This window comes from Felis catus, chromosome A2 (genome assembly GCF_018350175.1).
Source record: "Felis catus isolate Fca126 chromosome A2, F.catus_Fca126_mat1.0, whole genome shotgun sequence".
NCBI classification, from domain to species: domain Eukaryota; kingdom Metazoa; phylum Chordata; class Mammalia; order Carnivora; family Felidae; genus Felis; species Felis catus.
In genome coordinates, this window is record NC_058369.1 from 107,595,387 (window position 1) to 107,616,149 (window position 20,763).

Below are 20,763 nucleotides of genomic sequence, written 5' to 3' on the forward strand. Positions count from 1 at the left end.
TCTTGATTATCTCTCCAATCTCCCCCACTCCATTGCTATCCACTATCTCTCGACTGATTCAAGAGTCACATCAGCCTTCCTTCAGCCCTTACAGTTTAGGAGGCTAATTCTCCTTCCCTATATTTTAAATCCAGTTTAAATGTTACTTCCTCAGAGAGGTGTTCCTGACCATCTAGCTGGATACTTTCCCCCCATTATTCTCTAAATATGTTTGAGTCTTTCAGAACTTTGACATATACTCCATATATTCCATATCTACAATTCATGTGTCTTTGACCACTGATAATAATATTTAAAATTGTTTCATAAGAAAATCATTAGAAAATGTTCCAAATGTAACTTCTATTTGATTTTGAGATTGAAGGCATTTATAAGTTTGGAATCTAAAAAAATCATTAATTTTCAAACATCAAAAATTTTTTTTGAAAGAATACACAAGAAGCCACATGTGTGATTCTCTTCCTTTTAATCAATATGCATGTGTAAGTGCTGGCAAACACTAGTATCTTATAAGTAATGGTTCATTCTATCTGTCTGTTGGTCTGTAGATTCTATGAGATTTAACTCAGTGTTTCATGATATCCTTTTACTAAATTATATCCCTAATGAAACTTACAAATATATAATATACCGAGTTTTTAACTTAGTCTCCAATTCTGACATATACATATACATATACATATACATATACATATACATATACACATACATAATATACACATGACTTAGAGTTTACCAGTAGGCCAAATACTCACAGAACAATTGTTCTCAAATTTTTATTGTAAATCAGAGTCACTTATGGAGTTTGTTTAAAAAGAAAATCATCTGCCTAGGTCACCCCCAGAGATTTCCATTCAGCATATTTGGGGTGAGGTCAGGCCACTGTATTTTTAACAAGCTAAGCAAGGGCTTTTTGATTCACACTGTTTTAGCGACACTTTTTAAACTTTTCTAAGTGAATTTAGAAGATAAAATTAGATTTAAATTCTGGCTTTTTTAGCAAAATCTGGTTTTATTTTCTTTGTCATCTTCAGGTAAGTAGAGCCTATTAATGATACTTCAAATTATTTTAAGACCTTTTGAAATATTCCCCCCTTATCCTATTTCATACATAATATTCCAATTTGAATTCCTTGAGTGTATCAAGTCCCTTTCTCCTTCTGGGTCTCTGAAATTGAGATTCTTTCTTGCCTATAAAGTGTACCCTCAGTTCTATATGGCTGTCATTATCCACCAATTAGGGTTCTCCCTATGTTATCTTTTCATTTCCTCCCTGAGGCCTTTTGTTCTGTTGGTTATAGGTTTGCTTGTTAGTAGGAAGTCTCAAAATTTACATATGACTTTACATGCTGCTAGAATTCAAGGCCCCTTTGAAGGTAGATCTTGTTTTCTATTACTAACGTTGTATCCCAAGTACAGAACACACTGCCTGGTATAAAGCGGGTCTCAAAAAGTAAGTATTATTTAATGTATTCATTCCTGGACAAATCATTCATTAGCCTTTCAATTTTTTTCCTTTGTTTGTGATTTTGCCACACAACTCAGAGATTAAAAATCTGAACATTACTTTAAAGTTAACCCATGCTTATCTCATTTCTTAAGTTAGAAACCCCAAACCAATCAGGTTTAGAAACTTGCCATGCCCCATAAAGTCTATAATTGGTATCAGATTAAAGCCCAGCACTCACAGTCTAGCGATTGGTCCATTATTTGTTCCCTTACCCTAAATTATTGTTCAAAACTAGATACTGTGTCTCTCGTAGCAATTATATTTACTAACTTCACACGGCAGTTATCACATATAAAAAATGATCGGCTTAGGTGTTTTTTTTTGAGGGGGGGGATGTTCTACACTGTATTTCTGTTTTTTAAGATTTTCATTATTGTGTTATGTTTTACCTCCTCCCCATCGCAGGCATCTTGCTAAGTCATTGCCGGTCCCAAGAGGCAGAATAGCAACTGGAGGATGCTTGACAACATTAGCCTTTTCTGTGGAATAGAAAAATTAAGATAAAATAAAATTTTCATCACAGATGGAAAAACAGTAAATAAGACAGCTTGGCATGAGGCTTCCCACTAGGTATTTACAAGCAGGAAAAGTGATGTTTTATAGCTATATACAATTATAAATTAAGATTAATTTGTGTGTATTTATAGCACTTTATGAAACACAAACAAATACCATAATTTACAAAGTGGTGGGAATTTTCAGGACTTATGCCCGAATAAAGCCTTTTAAAATTTTAACTCAGTTAAAAATTATGGTGGGTTTGATTTAACATCATTGAAATTCTCAAGGATTCAGGTATATGCTTCATAGGAATATACTAGAGGGCTATCATTAGAGTGGAGGTGAGCATTTCTGTAAAAAGTCCTTTTGCACACCAACTCTAGGTATATTTCACTTTAAGGAATAAAATGTTTCAAAAAATCAAACTCTAGAAGCTAGTAAAATGTTAAAAGTGTTTCACTGTGTTGTTCCTACCCATGGTGCTGCTTTGGGTCAGAATAAACAACATAAGAACTGGGTAATTCTGAGATCAGCAGGGTTCTTTGAGATTAAGGTTTACAGAACATAGTGCTTTGGGTTCAGAACAGTAAAGATCTCTGCCATCAAAATTCCACATAGTTTTGTGTAAACCATCATATGCCTTTGATGACTCTCACAAACATATATTACTTTTCTTTATTTTTTCTACCTGCTCAGCCCTCAAAGTGAGTATGTGTCTGTGTGAAGAGTGTGGAGACAACAGATTATTTAGGGATGGATATGCCCCAGTGTAGTCAGTGAGGCTTAGATTTGGGAGGCTAAAACAAACTCACAATATCGTGCTGTTTTCACTAACATTCTTACAAGATCTCCGGCTCTATTCAAGCAGCTCTAATTTCTGCAGTTTGTGAATTCTGATTTTCTCCTTAGATAATGCACATTATACTATTTACATCTTTTATTGAAAGGCCCAAGAACACAGTTTTCAGTGTTTCTTAAAAAAAAATGGACTAAAGTCATAAGATGCTTCCCAAAAGTGTATTGACAACATGCATTCACTTTTAATTTGAATACTTTTGTGTGTATGAAAAGATAGAATATTTTCACCTGCATTAACTAAATCAAAGTTTGCTTCAATTTACATAGACGGCAAAACTTCTTTTGAACCAACTATTTCCCTTTGGTGAAGGGCCCGTTTTTAACAAAGAATTGTTCAATGTAGTAGCTGAAATGAGAACTAAAGAAATGGATATTTGTTTGGCATTTATCTCCTGTTAAAGGCCGGTACATGATCATTTTACTGACTTGTAATGAGTTGTGACATCTGACTGTCTCTGAAAAACTAGATAATTTTTCTCAACCATCAAGCTTTTGTGATTCATGTCTGCTTTTGATCCTCAGTCATGTATCTGCTTTGTTTGCTTATTTAAAAAAAAATGTTTTAAAAGTTTAAATAGAGAAGCAATATAAAATAAGGTTAGGCGTGAGCTTGAATCCTAGGTCTATCAATTCACAGCTCTTAAAACGTTGTTCTAATTATTTAACTTCTCCATATATTAAAGCCTCTCTCTATAAAACGGGATTATCAATACTATGTCAAAAAGTTGTGAGAATGAGGATGGATGGGGTAAAAATATTAGCACAAGGTCTATGGGATAGTTCATGATAAATAAAAAATAGCTATGGTAATAATAATGATTGATGCATGTGATATGAATGTAAACAGAGGGTAAGGTTCTGAGGCTCCATGCTTCAATGAAATAAGTACATCTATTTGGCACACATTTTATCACAAATGCTAAGATGCTCTTTGGCTCCCTCTTCGGGGCAAAGAAAGAAATGGAATTTGTAAAGCCTGATTTGAAAATAGCTCTGAGGATTTAGGAAATTCCAAGAGAAATGGATTTAAAAAAGAAGGATTTCTATATAGAAATTGCAAATTATTTTACCAATTAAAATTTCTAAGTGTAGAAAATACATTAAGCCAGTAAATAACGTGCAACATGCCAGATGTCTGATTATACCACCGTAGCACTCAAAGATATCAATGCATTAAATAACATAAATAAAATATAAAGAATTTTCGGTTGCCAGTCTCACCCCAGCGACATTAAATATGTGTCTTCATTACCTATGCAGTCCAAAATCCATCCCACGGTTCCATCTCCACCACAGGCTAACACTCTGAAATCAGGAACATCACGGAAAAAGTTTAACCTGAAAAATAAGCATGTAATGGCACATGATTGATACTTTAAAATTAGGACTGGTAAAGTTTTGTATTCTTAGCATTTAGTCTAATGACAGACATTTTTAGTTTATGAAAACTGTCAGATAACATCAATGATCTTATTGAAAAATATTCAATAACTATCTAGAATAAAATTCTAAAATAAAAGAACATCTTGATTTAAACATATTTTAATTGTATATTCTAGATTCATCAACTCTTAAGTTTACAAAAACAAAACTAAGACATTATAATTTTTATTAAAATATCCTCTCATATTTGATCTGCAACTCACAAATAACCCAAAGTGACAAACATTATAGTATTTAATTCAATAATTTTCATTAATCAAAAATGCTCTTTTGAATCATTATATAAATATAACTATTATGCCAGCAAATATATTTTTGAGAGTTTTCAGCCTTTCCACCACTGGAAGAAATCGATCACATTGCTTTTGGGGTTCTGTTTCCTTTGACTTAGAATTTGCAAATAGGAGGCTTCCCCTCGGCTATTGACACAGCCCTCTGCATTTGCTACTAGGAACACTCAAACCGAATTGCTGGGTGGGCTGCAATACATGACCATAGCTTCTGTTGCTAATGCAAAGAGCATCTGCTTGTTAAAGAAACCCACCTTGGGGAAAGCTAAAAAGGCAGGTATCGCAGGCAGTTATACAATTGTATATGCCTATTTTCTTGCAACAAAAATAAATAAATAAATAACTGAAACAAGACAGAAATATGTGGAATGTGTCTGTTTATCTCCCTTACCCAGGGGTAACCAACTGGTAGTAATATAATATTCAATCCTCCAGGAAATTTTTCTACATATTTACATATGTGAAGGTGCACATATGAGCATTATTATTCACATATTTTTAACATGAATGGGATTATGCTATACATCCTGTTAATGTATTTGTGTCCATTTTTTATTTAAAAATGTGCAAGAGATCCTAGTGAATGCATTATATAAGGTATACACTCTATGATCAAATATACCATTTCCCTTCATGTACTTTTAAACTATTTCTAGTGTTTCACTAATACAAAAAAATAGGTATTATACTTAATACTATTTGAAGTACGTTTATGTGAACATGTGCATGTTTTGGAAGGCAAATCTTCTAGAAGAGAAATGTTCCAGTATACCATCATATTACTCTCTGAACAGCTCCCGCTATGAAAGATGTAAATATCGATTTCCTTCAACTTCAAAACACTGTAGGTAAACAACTTGAGGATATTTCTTCAGTAATAGTGAAAAATAGAATTATGCTATTATTGTCAAATCACATATCCCTGCTTGCTAGTGGATTGAGCATATTTCTGTAGGTTTACACGTGTGTGATCTCTTCTGTGGACTGCATCTTCAAACCCTCGTCATCTTTTCCACTGAGTTGTCTTTTATTATTATCTTATGAACTCTACATATTATGAATGCTGTGTCTCATTCAAATTAGCATTATTACAAAAACAGTTTGTTAAAGTAATACAAACAGTGTGTAAATATAATAGAAATGTATAAAAATTTACTAAAACCCCACCATCAGATAATTAGAGGCATTAATATTTAGAACATGAAACTTCCAAGTATTTTCTTAGGTATTATATTGTGGATATAATGTTAGACATGTTGCAATATTTTCTTAGAGACTATTTCCCATTTGTTTGCTCATATTATGTATAGCATAATATTATGCATAATTTAAGCACCTATGTACTAATTGCCCACCCCAAGGGAAGAACATTCCTAATAACTTACATAGACCTCTGTGGTCTTTCTCTCTTCCTCATACACAAAGGTGAGCACTATTCTGAATTCTCAGTCATTATGTGCATGCCATAGACAACATATTGTTCACTTTTTGCTTTTTCCACATAGCATTATTACTAAGATTCATTCATGTGATAGCTGAAGTTATCTCCATGCATAGTTGAAATTATTTAATTTCTATTGGTAAATATCATTTAGGTGAATGTGCCTTTTGAAATCCACGTCAGTGGACATTTGGATTGGCTCATTTATGTTCTTACAAAAACTGTACTGGACATATTCCTAGGTTTCGTGGACAGATGCTACTTTCAGAGTAGGATATACTTATATGCAACTCTAGTTTCCCAAAGAAGTCTTACCAGTGCATGCATCCATTCACAGTATAGATAAAATTTGGCTGAACCCATTCTAACACTTATAATGTCACACTTCTTAATTTCATGCATTTCCTCTTTTGTGAAATGGTTATTCATGACTTTTATTTCTTTACTCCTTTGTCTCTTGTTGATTTGTAAAAAAAAGTCTTTAATTGTTCTTAATTTTAATGCTTTTTTTTTGCAACTATCTTCTATAAGTTGTTTTTTTTTGTACTTTAATGTGTATTTTAATACACAAGATTTTAATGCATTCAAATTCATCAATCTTTTCATAAGTGGTTAGCCCTTTGGCCTATATTGTGTAACAAAAGTTTGCTTACTTGGAGGTCTGAAGATAATTCATATATAATCTTTTTTAAAATTTCAGTTTTGCTTTTGACGATTCTTTGTGGTGGTACGAGGTAGGGGTCCCTTTATTCACTTCCTGTTCTCTCTCTTTCTCCCTCCCTCCATCCTCTCTTTCTTTTTGTCTCTTTCTTTCTCCCTTCCTTCCCTCTACCTTTCCTTGTGGCTCTTGCGCACAAATTTTTCTCTCTTCTTTGTTCTTTTTATTTATTGAATAATTCCACTTCCTAGCTCCACCATAAATCAGATTTCTATACATGAGTACATTTCTTTTTGAACTGTTTTATTTTATTCATAAATTTGTCCATCCCTCAACCAGTACCACATTCTTTTAATTCCTTAAGTAATTTTATAATAAGTCTGTATCTCATAGAGTGTAAAGAATCTAGGCTATTATCCCTTCTTTGCTTTTCTATATACATTTTAAAGTTAACTTGTCCTATTCCACACACACAAAATAACAAACAAAACCAATTATGATTTTGAACAAAGTAACATTCAGCCTATAGATCAATTTTGGGAGAATTAATGTTTGTATAATGTAGTGAAGTTTCCTCATCCATGATACAGCATGTTTGATTTATTTTAGATATTGCTTAGTGTCCTTCAATAAAGCTTTTAATTTTCTGCTTCCAGGTCTTGCATATGTGTTATTAGGTTTATTCTTGGTTGTTTTATAGTTTGTGTTGGTATACTAAATATTACTAAAATAGTTTATTACTGATGTTTTGTTGCTGGTATAAGAAAATATATTTGACTTTTATATTTTGATCTTGCAAAGAGCCACATTACTCGTGTGGTTTCTATTGCCTATATTTTGTAGATTCACTTGGATTTCTATGTAAATAATTGTATGATATGCTGATAATAATGGTACTATTAGTGATCTCCAATCTTTCCAATTGTTATTTCTTTTCATGCTGTCCAGAGCTCTAATATATCACTGAACTGGGATATTCATAGAGAACACCCACATTTTTTTCCTAAATTTAAGCGGAATACTTCTGTATTTCCCCCCACTTAATATGATGTTTTTGTACAGATTTTCTTATTTTCTTCTTTTTTGAATGACACCTTTTATAAGGTTCATAAAATTTCCTTCTATTCCTGTTATAGTAGGGGTTTTTTATTATGAGTAAATGTTTAAATTTTTTCTGCATCTTTTGAGATATTGATATGGTTGATCTCATTTAATCAGTAATGTAGGGATACACATTTAGATATTTTTGCATTATTAAAATACCCTTACAGTACTTTATATACCCAAATTGGATATTGTTTATTACTATTTTGTAGAGAACTGGATTTAGTTTGCTAATAATTTCCTTAGACATTTTGAATCTATATTCATCAAAACAGACTTACTATTTTTCTTCCTCCTACCCTCTCTGTCTAATTTTTGTCAAAATTATTCATAACTCATAAAATTAGTTCTAGAATATGCCTTCATTTTCATTTTTTTGGAAGCATCTGTACAATTTTTGGAAGGTAGCACTTGCATATAAACTATCCAATTTCTGGTGAGTCTTTATCTCTTTCGTTTTTATATAATTTTTTCAATTCCTTTAATAATTATTGAACAAAATTTCTATTTTTAATACTCCCTAAATCAGTTTTTGCCATAATATACCCTATTAATTTATCTCCTAAATTTTCAAACATTGACTCACTGAAGCGTAGAAAAGTTTTTCAAAATATGCTGGCAGATGAAAAGTTTACTGTAGAGCTAATTGTTTCTGGTGAAAGCCTAACCATCCATTTGACTCACCATTGTTCTTCTACTCCATGATGATGTTTCATCTGTTATTCATTCTTGTTTCTTTTAAAATTGTCATCATTGGTTCTTCAGCAGCATCCTACCCCCAAACATAAACCCCATGTGACTGTCAGACCAGCTTACTCTCTGTAAATAGATTGCTAAATGGATTGAAAAATTGACCTCTCTATCTCAGCCTCTTATTCCACTCAATCCATGCTGTTTTCCCTAGAGATTCATTCATTCCTTATTTCACTCATTCACTGAATAGTGGCCTTGGAAAATTATTTAATCATTCTGAGCCTCAGTTTCCTTTCTTTAAAATGAAGTTAATAACATTTGCTTCATTGGGCTGTCTTAAGAAACAAACAATATGTATATGTAAATTACATTGTACTATCCACAGGTTATTACTGATTCAATCATTTTCCCTTCATTAGAAGTAGTATATATGTTTTATAGGTCAGAGTGTCATGCCTTTATTTCCACCCCTCCCTCTCCCTCAGTGTTCTGGTAAAATCATCACAGGGAGAACTTACTACCAAGCAAACCTGGATGGACAATGAGAAGTTTTCCTATCTCCAATCTGAAACTGTGGCCGGTGAACTACAGGGAGGCCTACTTATGGCATCACGGCCAGAACGTGCAGAGAAAAAAAGGTCTGAGTGAGAACAAATAAATCCAAGAGACTTGGCAAGAACCAAACTGCAGGGCCCTGCATGGGCACTAACTTTTTACTCATTAAGCTGTAAAGACCAGCAGATATGAGGATCCCACTTCACATGACATCCTAACAATAAGAAGGATGAGGGAATAAGGAGTGTCTGCAAAAATGTGTGTTTGTGGAAACTGTAGTGCTGTGTATTATGCTTTCACCTACCAATTTCAGAGGTCCACTTGCAGAATTAATACATATTAATATTTCTCAATCAAGTAATCATGTGTGGCTCCGGAATTTATTTAGGTTACGTTTATGGAAATGTACTGAAATTAAAACTTAAGGTGATTTATGAAGTGGATTAATAATTGCTGAGTTTCCAGGGTCGGTCATCAGTGCTCTCCTAGGACAGTTACTCTTCAGCCACAATAGCTACATGTGAAGGAGATCTAATATTAATGTACAGCTTTAGTAGCTCTGTGTCGGCTGCTTTCCTACCACATTTACTCAACAGCCAACACTACAGCACACACTGTAAAAAAGGGTGGTGAGATCTTCAAGCTTAATATCACTGAAAGCAAATCAAGATATTGCATCTAAGATTTAGAAGTCTACTTTCCATTGCTAAGAAGTGTTAGGATAAAACTGACAAAGAAGATTGAGGAAGTTTTAATAGTTACCTGACAATAGTATTTAATACACACACAAGGAAAACTTTTTTTAAAAAGAGAAAAGAAAAGCTATAGTATGGATTCCATAATCTTGGAAGATATATAAGTGTATAGCTATTAAACAATGCATATATTATAAAATTATATTATTTGGCATTTACAAGAAATCAGTATGAGATTCATAAATATTGTCAGCATAATAATGCAGGATGAGTTCTCATTAGTACACACTATTCATATTTCTTAGCATTAAAGAAACACAAGGTTGAAGGATCCAAAATGACTTTGTTATATGTCTTCAACTCTTCCTTTTCCTCTTCTTTGCTCAGAAAAAATGTATCAAGAGCTTGCCTTAAGAAAGGTCTGCATTTTGATTTAGGCATTTTGAGCCAGAAACAAGCATACTTATCTCTTATTATTTAGCTCAATTCATAGTCATACCTTCAGGTACACAGTTAAATATTACTCTTATGGTTATAAGATTAAGTGGCTTCACAATTGCCTCACTAAAATCAGATTGAATCTTCTGAATTGTGATGTTGCTATTGTTTTTGAAACCATATTGCTAGTCTAGAAAAATAATGTTTGATATCTTCCACTTCATTTCCTAATACCCAGACCACATCTATACATACCTTGGTATCACTGGATACTATTATTGCTGCCGCAGTCACATTGGAAAACCTATGCATGAAGCAATTATGTTCCCCAAAGTCTCCTCTCTACTGTATATTGCCAATTCACAAAATATATTCCACGGCACCTGGGTGGCTCAGTCGGTTCAGCATCCGACTTCTGCTCAGGTCATGATCTCACGGTTTGTGAGTTCAAGCCCCCATTGTGCTCTGCTGACAGCTGGGATCCTGGAGCCTGCTTCGGGTTCTGTGTCTCCTTCTCTCTCTGCCCCTCCCCTACTCATGGTCTGTCTCACTCTGTCTCTCAAAAATAAATAAACGTTAAAAAATTTTGTCTACAAAATACATTCTTATATAGTGTCCTTTTCTGTGGATCTTGATAATGTCAGCTTCAAAGTGAGGACTCATCAACTGTAATATGCTTCCCCCATCATTTCAGCTTAAAGTAAAACTACTTATAACCATGTCCTCCCATCTCATTTCTTATGTATTCTCTTTTACTAAAAAAATATAAAGGTTAGGTAAACTAGCAAATGCACCTGTTTTAACAAATTTGGCTAGTCTTTCAAGGATACTGTATGAAAGATGGATTTATACCGTTTTGCCAAGAGGGCATTTCATGTAGATAAGTGGGATAGTCATACAAAATGTAACTTGAACTCCTCATGATGAACCCAGTATAAATGCTGTTATCACCACAGCCAGAAATAACTTCCAGAGTATTGGAGAAAACATGTATCCCAGTGAACCATTAATAACTGAAACATTAATTTTATTATCTCTGGAAAAATCAAAAACATATTTTATGCATATGTATTTTACAAGAGAAGGAGAGAAAGAGTACAGGAGAAAGGCAGTGAGAAATGACAGAGATAATGAGAGACAGAAAATGAGAGAATATTTTTCCTGGGAAACCTCTGTTATCTTATTAAATAACCTTAATGTTCTTCCTCACATAAAATGAGTTAGAGAGGATAAATCAGCAAACAATCAGCTCTGTAATGTGGTCCAAACATTCGGTTCCTTTTTCACTAATGCACATAATTCCTGGAAAATTAGTGTGTTAAAAATATCAAACTTTCTCACATCATTTTTCAATGAATAAAAACAAATAGTTAGCTAAAATAGTTTTGGCCTTTTACTGAAACTATTCATGATTTCATTTGTATAATAAAATACTTCTATAAAGATCTTACTTTAAAATATACTTATTCTGGTATGTAGAAAATAGCAACTGATTTAGGATTTCTTAAATATATATAAACATAAATTAGTATTTAAGGACCAAGTAGCTGAGGAACATAAAACAACCTTTTTTTTTTTAGACTTTTTTTTAGACATTTCCTCTCATCTCTACATGTTAAGAGTTTTCTGCATTAGAATGGGAGGTAGGTGATTTGACTCAGTATTTATCTAACTATACTTAGTACTGTAAATATGCAATGAACCTTATGGCCAGGTACGTGTGTCTTCATCCCTCAAAATCCTAATGTGTGTTTGTGTGTGTGTGTGTGTGTGTATGTGTGCATGTTTAAATACATATATACATATATACACACACACAGTTTGCCTACTAACATATATGCATATGTTTGAAAATGTAATTTAAATATTTCTTCTAAGTTTATAATTATATGACTACAACATGAGTAGAAAAGACTGAAAATTTTGAAGGGAAGAATGAAGAGAAAAATATGATGAAGAGTTTTAATTTAGCCAGAAATCACACATATTTCCTGATCGTTCAAAGAAGTTAACTTGGAAGAATTCATTCCTAATACTTCCAGTTGGAAAGCACAAAGGTATCATCTGTGGTCCAAAGGACATTATCTAAAATTAACTCCTAAAATGTAACACCAAAAATGATTAGGTTGCTTAGGTCTTTTTGGCAAATCTACTCAAATCCATTTTGTCATTTTAATGCTTTTATTAGTAGTAATTAGAATGAGTTTTTTATATGCATTAGATCATTCCACCAAGTTAATTTTAGAATGTGAAGTAAGAAGGTATTGTGAATTATGAAATACATCTGAACTTCTATGGAGGAAAAAAAAATACTTTGACAGGGATCAAATACAAAAGAATAGTTATAAATGTCTAAGAGAGTTACGTTTAATAGAATATTTATACACTGAGAAAAGTAACTTTTATGAATGACACAGCACCTGCATTGATCCCTTTATTTAATATGCATTTATTAACTACAACTCTGTGCCAGGAACTGAGTTAGATTCCAGAGACCGAAAAGCAAGATAGAGTCCTTGCCTCCAGTATCTGACTGGTTTAGTTGAGAAAGCAGACAAAATAACACACAGTTCAGGTCACAATAGAAAGTTCTCTGGGAGCAGTTGATGCAGATTAAATTGAGGACTATATCAAGGTAAGTTAATTCTCTGATGAACTGGGAACAGGATGTGAGCGAAGGATTAATATATAAGAAGAAGGGTGAATAAAGGATACCAGGAAAGTGATTAGATCAGAAATTCTGGACAGTGTGAAATAATGCATTGTCAGAAGAGAAGGGACAGTGCTATTTATCATATTATGGAATAGAAGTCAGTGAGCAAGTTTGAGAAAGGGGAAAAAATAGTTTCATACTAGACATGCAAAATTTGAGACATCTACAGGATACTAACCTGGAAATGTTGTCTAGAAGTTGTACAAATCTATATGGGACTGCAGAAAGAAATCTGAGATGGGAGGCAATATTCAGAAACAATCCAAATATATTTTGATGATCAAAATCAAGAAAGTAAGTAAGAAGAGGGAACATACAATAAAGGTTAAAAGGGTCGTGATGGAATACAACAGACAAAGATTTTCTCTTTTTTGGGATTAAAACCTTGAGCAAATTATTTAAACCATCTGATCATGAGCTTCCTTATCTGCAAATGGAGAAAATGCCCAAGTGATAAGTTTGTTGTATTTTGACCTACCTACTCCTGACCGATGCCCAACAAATCACCATTATTTTATTATTATAAAGTTAAGGAAGCATATATGCATGAAACAGAGATCTGAATATGAAATTCTAGGAAGATATAATTTTCAAGGGATGAACCAGGAAGGATGTATCCAGTTACATAAGAAGCAGCAACCGTAGAGATTGGACACAATTATTTCCTAATATCCAAGGGAGAGGAGACTTTTAAAAATAAACAGGGCTTTATTTAACATCTAGAAGTTTATTATTGACAATAGAAGTTTCCATAGAGAGTCTCCCAACTACACTGAAGAGGAAATGGAAAAGTGGAAAAATAGTTCACACAGGCATTGCTTAATCATTTAAAGTTCTTCCAAAATATTAAGCCAAAGTATTAATAACGTCTTTTATAACACACACAAGAAAACGTGGAATTGTACATGAACATTAACATGGAAAAATCATTTGATCTAAATGAAAAGTCATGCTTCAAAGAGTGATAGGCAAAGAGATTTTCTGTAGTTTAAGTGGTTGTTTTGAGAAGATAATTAGCTATTAATTTTGAAGCAGATACTGATGTTTTTACGGTGTATTTATGCTTACAGTTTAAATATGGTCAATGATATCACTAGAGATCCCATTGTCGATGGTATATATTGGTAAGTATTCCATAAAAATTATGTATTCATAATTATTTCTGAGAAAATAGGAACTCAGACCTGAATTTTTCATTTAATATTTGTATTGATTTTTTAGCTACTTTTTGTTTAAAAGTTTTATTGCAAAATAAGAAAACTATTACAAACAAATATTTATAAACTATATGTTTATTTTTTTAACATTTATTCATTTTTGAGAGACACAGAGAGACAGGGCATGAGCATGGGAGGGACAGAGAGAGAGGGAGACACAGAATCTGAAGCAGACTCCAAACTCTGAGCTAACAGCACAGAGCTTGACCCAGGGCTTGAACCCATGAAATGGAAGATTATGACCTCAGCCAAAGTCTGACGCTTAACTGACTGAACCACCCAGGTGCCCCCAAACTACATATTTAGTTAAAGAAAATACTGAAGAAGAGTATTCAAACTATTCACTAAAATTCTTGGCAGGGCTGCTCAACTTCTCTTCTTCACATTTATTTAATACACATCTAACCAATGATTTCCCCCAATTTCCACTGACATTGCTGATTGGTACATTTCTTCTCCTTTGCATCTCACAAGGGGATAGGAGGCAGTGGCCAAGGCATAAGGGGCTGGTAGACCAGTTAGCCAACAGGGTGTTTACTGAACATTTAATTTTATTTTTGAACTCACTGCATACTGTACTTCAGAAGAAATTGTTGCTTGTCTTTGTGTGTGGGAAAGACCAGGAAAAGAGAGGTTTTTTTTTTTTTCTGGTAATGTTTCAGACGTAATGATTACATACTGAAGCATGAACACCATTCACTGGACAGGTATGTATCTTTTACCCTACTAGAGGAAAACATGGCAGAGACTGGATATACAGTAGAGCTCCCAAACTCATCATCATCAGAGTTTACTATAATGTACTGATTAATGATAATATTTAAATTAAAAATGTAAAATTCCTGGGCAAATACTAAATTGGGATGGATGCTGGAAAACCTGGAATAGACCAGATGAGTCCTGGGTAAATCTAATTATTATACTCACTATAACTGTAGGACCCTATGTGATTTGGCCCCTCAGTAACATTTTCCTATGCTATTTTCTATCCTTTCTGGTTCAGCCACCATGGCCATCTTGCTAATCTCCCCCAAGCATGTCAATACTGTCCCATCCTGATGCTCTTCTCCTTGGTCCTCCCTCTACTTTAAATGATCTTCTATGAGATGGCCAAATGGCTTGCTCCCTCATCTCCTTCATGTCTATACTCGGTGACTTCTTCCCTGCACAGCTTATATAAAAGAACAGACCACTCACTACCCATGTATATTCTCTTTACTTTCTCTGCTGACGTAATGTATATTTTGTTAGTTTAATTTGTCTTCCTCCACTGAAACATAAAGCCATGTGAGTAGAAACTGTTATCTCTTTGTTCAAACTGGACTGGCACTTCTAAGACTTGTTCCTCACATCTGTTAGCCATTTAATAAATATATACTGATTCAATTTATGTCACTATCATTGTTGTGATTATTGAGCTATGTTTTACTTTTTACTTAGCTGTTGCATCGTTATTCTATTTTTGGTATGGATTACACTGCCCACTGTTATTCCTTTTAATTAAATTATAGGACTAAGCTATATGATCATCACTCTTAAAAGATTCTGACATAAATATCTACTAAGAGTTATCTCATTTTCACTCATTAGTAGGGACATGTCCTTTAACTGCCTGGGGTGGATGGGAAAAGTTGTACCAGAAAAGACACTGGGCAGGTTAGCAAATTGTGAATACTCAAATAAACTAGTTTGGTAATTATTAGAAACTTTTCTTTCATGGGATAAAATAAAAAACAGGTTAAGGCATATAGATAAATGAATTGGTTATTTCTAACAGCCAATTCATGTGAAACTGTTCTTTTTAGAGTGTTCAAGGAATTTAGAATCACATGGGTCTCTAGTATAACTGCTATTCACCCAACGAGTACTGCTTTCTTTGTGAGATGAATAACAAAAGTTCAGTATTTTCAACATCTTTCAAGTCATAATTCATTTGCTGATATATGTGGAAAGTGACTATAAAGTTGTAATACCCCAAATTGGGGAGTTCTTCTTTAAGGCAGGTGATTATATGACTTAGTTAATTGTAGGAGCACATTGTTTTGTTACCTTTACTACCCATAGATTTTTAATATAAAAAAATATAAAAACCTTTACTACCCATAGATTTTTAATAAAAAATCGACTTCAAACTCATTTACTCTAGTGATAAAGACAGCATTAAGCTCACACATTTAATTGATGGGTTGTAGCTCACAAAATCATCATAAAATAGGATTAATCATAAGGATTGGAAGGGTGAGAGAAGGGCTTTATTTTTACTTTGCCAACAATTTTTTACAACCAGCAACATTATTTTTCTGGATATTTCCAGTAGAGTTGGATTGAATTTTTATGATCTTTTTCTCAGCCTTCTGAGGATTTTTGTTTAGCTCCCTGACATAACAAGATTTCATAACAAGAGACATATGTAGTAGGTCATCGGTTCTGATTCAAGATGGATTTTATTTACATAAAATATGGTAGAAATTTTGTTATATAAAATTATATCTTAAATTATGAAAGTAGTAAATACAATTCGTGGAATCTGTTAATCTTTCCTAAGTTACACATTTATTGTAATAGGAAAATATATTAAAATTTTTCACTATGCAAGTATGCATACTTGGAATATGAGAATCCGTAGACTGTTAACTTTTACTTTTAATATTGTATATGTTTTGCATTTAGTTCAGGTAGGTGAAACCAAACATTTCTATATATAGCACCTTTCTTAAAAAAAATCATTATACCTAATTATTCTAACAATCTGGAAAATAATTTATATGATTTTAAAAGATTTATCTTCTGTTTTATTTCATTTCAATAAATACTTGATTTTTTTCCTAGAATATTTTAGGGATGATATGAGACTAAAATAAACCATTTGTACTTTCACAAAGCTTTAGAGTTAGAAAGGAAAAATCCATGTCACAAGTACACAAAAACTTGATATTGACTTTATATAGGCCACATTAGCATATGCAGTTGTTGTAACAGCTCAAGATGAGCATATTCATTTCAGTGTTGTGAAGGAAAAAAACACCTCCTCATTCTCTGACCAGAAAGCAATATATATAGTGTATATTTCATCTTTTCCAACTAGTTTACACCTGCAAATAATGTATTCAATCAGATAACAACATGCATTATCAGGAAGAAACCATTTTTATGACATAGATACTAATTTTAGAGACCACTAATAGAATAGAATCAGAGAGAATTTATATAAGGAGATATAATGGAAACAAACAAACAAATATCCACTTCTGTCTTGAAAACAATTTAAGATAAAAAGGGAAATGTCCAAAGAGTTTGATATTTACTAAATAACTCACACTAAGGATTAGCAGAGCTCCAATACATCAAGAAAAGTTTCTACTCTATAAACGAAGTTTTAGAAAAGAAAAAATAAATAAAGATAGAATGAGAGAAGAGATGCATACATAAAGATTTTACAGACTGGTGTGGTAAGGAGGAAAAAATGGGGAAGAAAGGGAATTAAAAGAATGAATAACTGCAAGCTCATGGTGGCAGACAAAATAAATTTATTTTAAGTACATCTATGATACCAGTTGGAAAGTAATGCACCAAAAACAAAGATGAAACTAAATCACAAGGAATATTAGATTAGTTGAGAGACCTTACAGAATGGAACAGTTCCCAACATAAAACAGTGAAAGGGAACCACTGCAAAAGCAGCTCTGGTAACAAAGCCATGATCAGGGATAGCACAGCTAGAAATAGGAGGGGCAGGAGTTACAACAAGTGAGCAGGTCAGTCATAGCCTGCTCAGCGTCCCCATCAAGAGCAGTTACCAGTGGCATTTGCCTCCAGGATAATAACAGAGAAACAGTTCTTCCATAGAAGTACTGGTCTGCCACTGGGGACACAGTGCGGGCATTGGTATAGAAACAGAGCGTTCTCAAAGGTGATCCAAAAGAAACTAGAAATTCAATGCAATTTCATTCAAACCTTTTTATTTTACTTTATTTTTTAAAAAATTTTTAAATGTTTATTTATTTTTGAGAGAGAGAGAGAGAGCAGAAGAGGGGCAGAGAGAGACAAGTGTGAACAGGAGAGGGGCAGAAAGAGGGAGACACAGAATCCAAGCAGGCTCCAGGCTTTGAGCTGTCAGCACAGAGCCCGACACAGGGCTTGAACCCTTGAACCATGAGATCATGACCTGAGCCAAAGTCAGATGCTTAACTGACTGAGCCACTCAGGTGCCCTTATTTTTATTTTTATTTTTTTTTACTTGAGGCAATAACAAACTAGGAAGAGTAAATGTCACTAAATTTTGAGAGAATATTTAGGGAGATAGAGTATATAAAATGTTCTATCCTTAGCATCAAAAGACCAACAAAGCAAAGCAAAGGGCAGCAATACTCTAACATATATATTATTTCATCATATTTGAAATTATGTCAAAGCAGTGGTGAAAGAGTTGGACTAATGAACAGCTTTTGTTGAGACAATTACATTTCATTTTGAGGCGGAAAATGTGCTCCATGTCTATATAATCCATATCTTTCAATGCATTTCTAAGAGAAAATTCAATCTTTAAAGATTAAAGGTCAGAACCTTAAACAAAATGTAAAAGTAATAAAAGAAGATATACAGGAACATTTCATAATCTCGACTTGAGGAAAGAGTTTTCTAAAGCTTATAAAATAGAGACCTCATTCTGCATAGAATTAGTAGATAAAATTTTGAATATTTATATGGACAAAAAAAAGAAGAAAATAAAAAATTGAAAGCACACAGAGCAAACTAGAAGAAAGCATCTGTAACACATATAAAATGATGGTGTTAATATTTATGCAATGAGATCTTAAAATGAACATAAAAAAGACAAATAAATCAAAAGGAAAATGGGCAAATAAAAGAGCATATGCTTTACACAAGAAATATAACACTTTGGTATACATAAGAAAAAAAAAAACTTGTTTGGAGCATCTGTTCTTTTGGCCTTATTTGATTATGGGGAAACATACTGCTGGGAATGGCTTTGGTAGATACACCAAACAAGGAAACCAACTGTACTGAATCAAACAATAGGCATGTGACCAAAGCCAGGCCAATGAGACAATTTTTCTCTGAAATTTGAACTTGAACTTTGATCTAAAGAGATAATTATGGGTTACTGATTCATCCATATGCAACAACCTGCAAACATGGTAATGCACAAGGTTTATTACTAAGAATGTACTACTATTATAATTCAATTGGGAAATTACCCCATTTGTACCATATCAGTCTGGACTATAATACCTATTATACAACAACTGATCTTTTTATTCAGTGATTCTCCATGCTGCCTGCAAAGAATCAACTGGGGAGATTTTAAGAGATTCAAATGCTTGATAACACCCCCAGATAATCAGAATCTGCCTAAACTCTGCACCACTCTAAAGGAGTGTCCCATATCTGTGTCCTCATAGGGATTCTGTTTAAGTGGGCTCCAGGCTGGGTGTGGAGCCCAACATGGGGCTTGAACTCACAACCCTGAGATCAAAACATGACCTGAGATCAAGAGTTAACCAACTCAGCCACCCAGGCACTGCCTCAACCCCCACCCCCCCACCCCCCCCAACCCCGCCTTCAGAGGCATTTTTTTAATTCTCATTCTTTAAGGATAAAAGAAACTGGTTTGCCAGGGCCTCTCCATGATATATCAGAAGTAACATGAAGTAGACTCCTGTGGAAGGGGGAATAATCTGGGAACAGAAAAGAATGCCAGCTGACCAGAGGGCAGTATTTTAAACAATAAAATTTGTTGTCTACCTTTTCTGGACAGAATGTTGACCAAAGTTTATGAAATACAACAATTCAACAGCACTGCTGATAAGATGTCTTACATGATAAAGGACTTGGAAAGGATAATAATGGAGAATTAGTGATGCAAGAAAACTTATACAAGTGAACTTCTCAGAATGAACCCATAGTTGGGACTTTAAATGACCCAAAGGAATCTTAGTTATTCCCAATGAGTGTGTGGAAAAAGATTCATGTTCATGTTGGTAGGAGTGGAGGTGATGGAAGAGATAAACAACATTAATTTATCTTAAACAAGAAAGGTAGTTAGACTCAGAGTGCTAAGTTGTCATCAAAGAAACCGATGAGTGAATTCCAATGTGTTGATTTACTTCAAGGGACCCAAACAACTACTTAGGAGTAGCCTAAATTCATCTGACTCCTTCCATAATGGTACTGCAGCCTTTTGCCTCACTGCACTAGACATTTATTCTAGCAACTGGATTTACTTTTCCTTCCCATTATGTTTCTGTCAATGGTTATAGCAATTGAGTTACTGAATGCCTCACACACTACCATAGTGTGTCACATACTGCTATCTCCTCTCAAAAACTTCCTTTCACAGAGAAAGAGGAAAGACTGTAGGCTGATGCCCCTAAGACTTGAAATCCTTATCTTGTGTTTTATTGGGCAGAAGCAGTTGGTCAACAGAACAGTGAAATATCCTACCAAAGACTCAGTCACTGAATCAGTGGGGACACTTAAATGGTGTACTAGAAACCGATGTAGCACATGGTCTAAACTATATGACAATGCTTACTCATGTTGCAAAAAAAAACATGGTCTGGGGCCAAAGGGTGATTAAACTTAAGTGATTAAACTTACGTGATTAAACTTACAATTATATTTAA

At 33.6% G+C, this 20,763-nt stretch overlaps 1 protein-coding gene across 11 annotated transcripts in view; it reads right to left on the bottom strand.

Annotated features, from left to right (window-relative positions):
• DGKB (diacylglycerol kinase beta) overlaps nt 1-20,763 on the bottom strand; it is a 945,456-nt gene that overhangs the window by 426,999 nt on the left and 497,694 nt on the right. For all 11 annotated transcript variants that reach the window (XM_045052433.1, XM_023250408.2, XM_023250411.2 and 8 more), the window contains 2 exons: nt 4,122-4,207; nt 1,900-1,989 (listed from right to left, as the gene is read on the bottom strand). In XM_045052433.1, the coding sequence (XP_044908368.1) occupies nt 1,900-1,989; nt 4,122-4,207 (176 nt within the window). The remainder of the gene's footprint in view (nt 1-1,899; nt 1,990-4,121; nt 4,208-20,763) is intronic.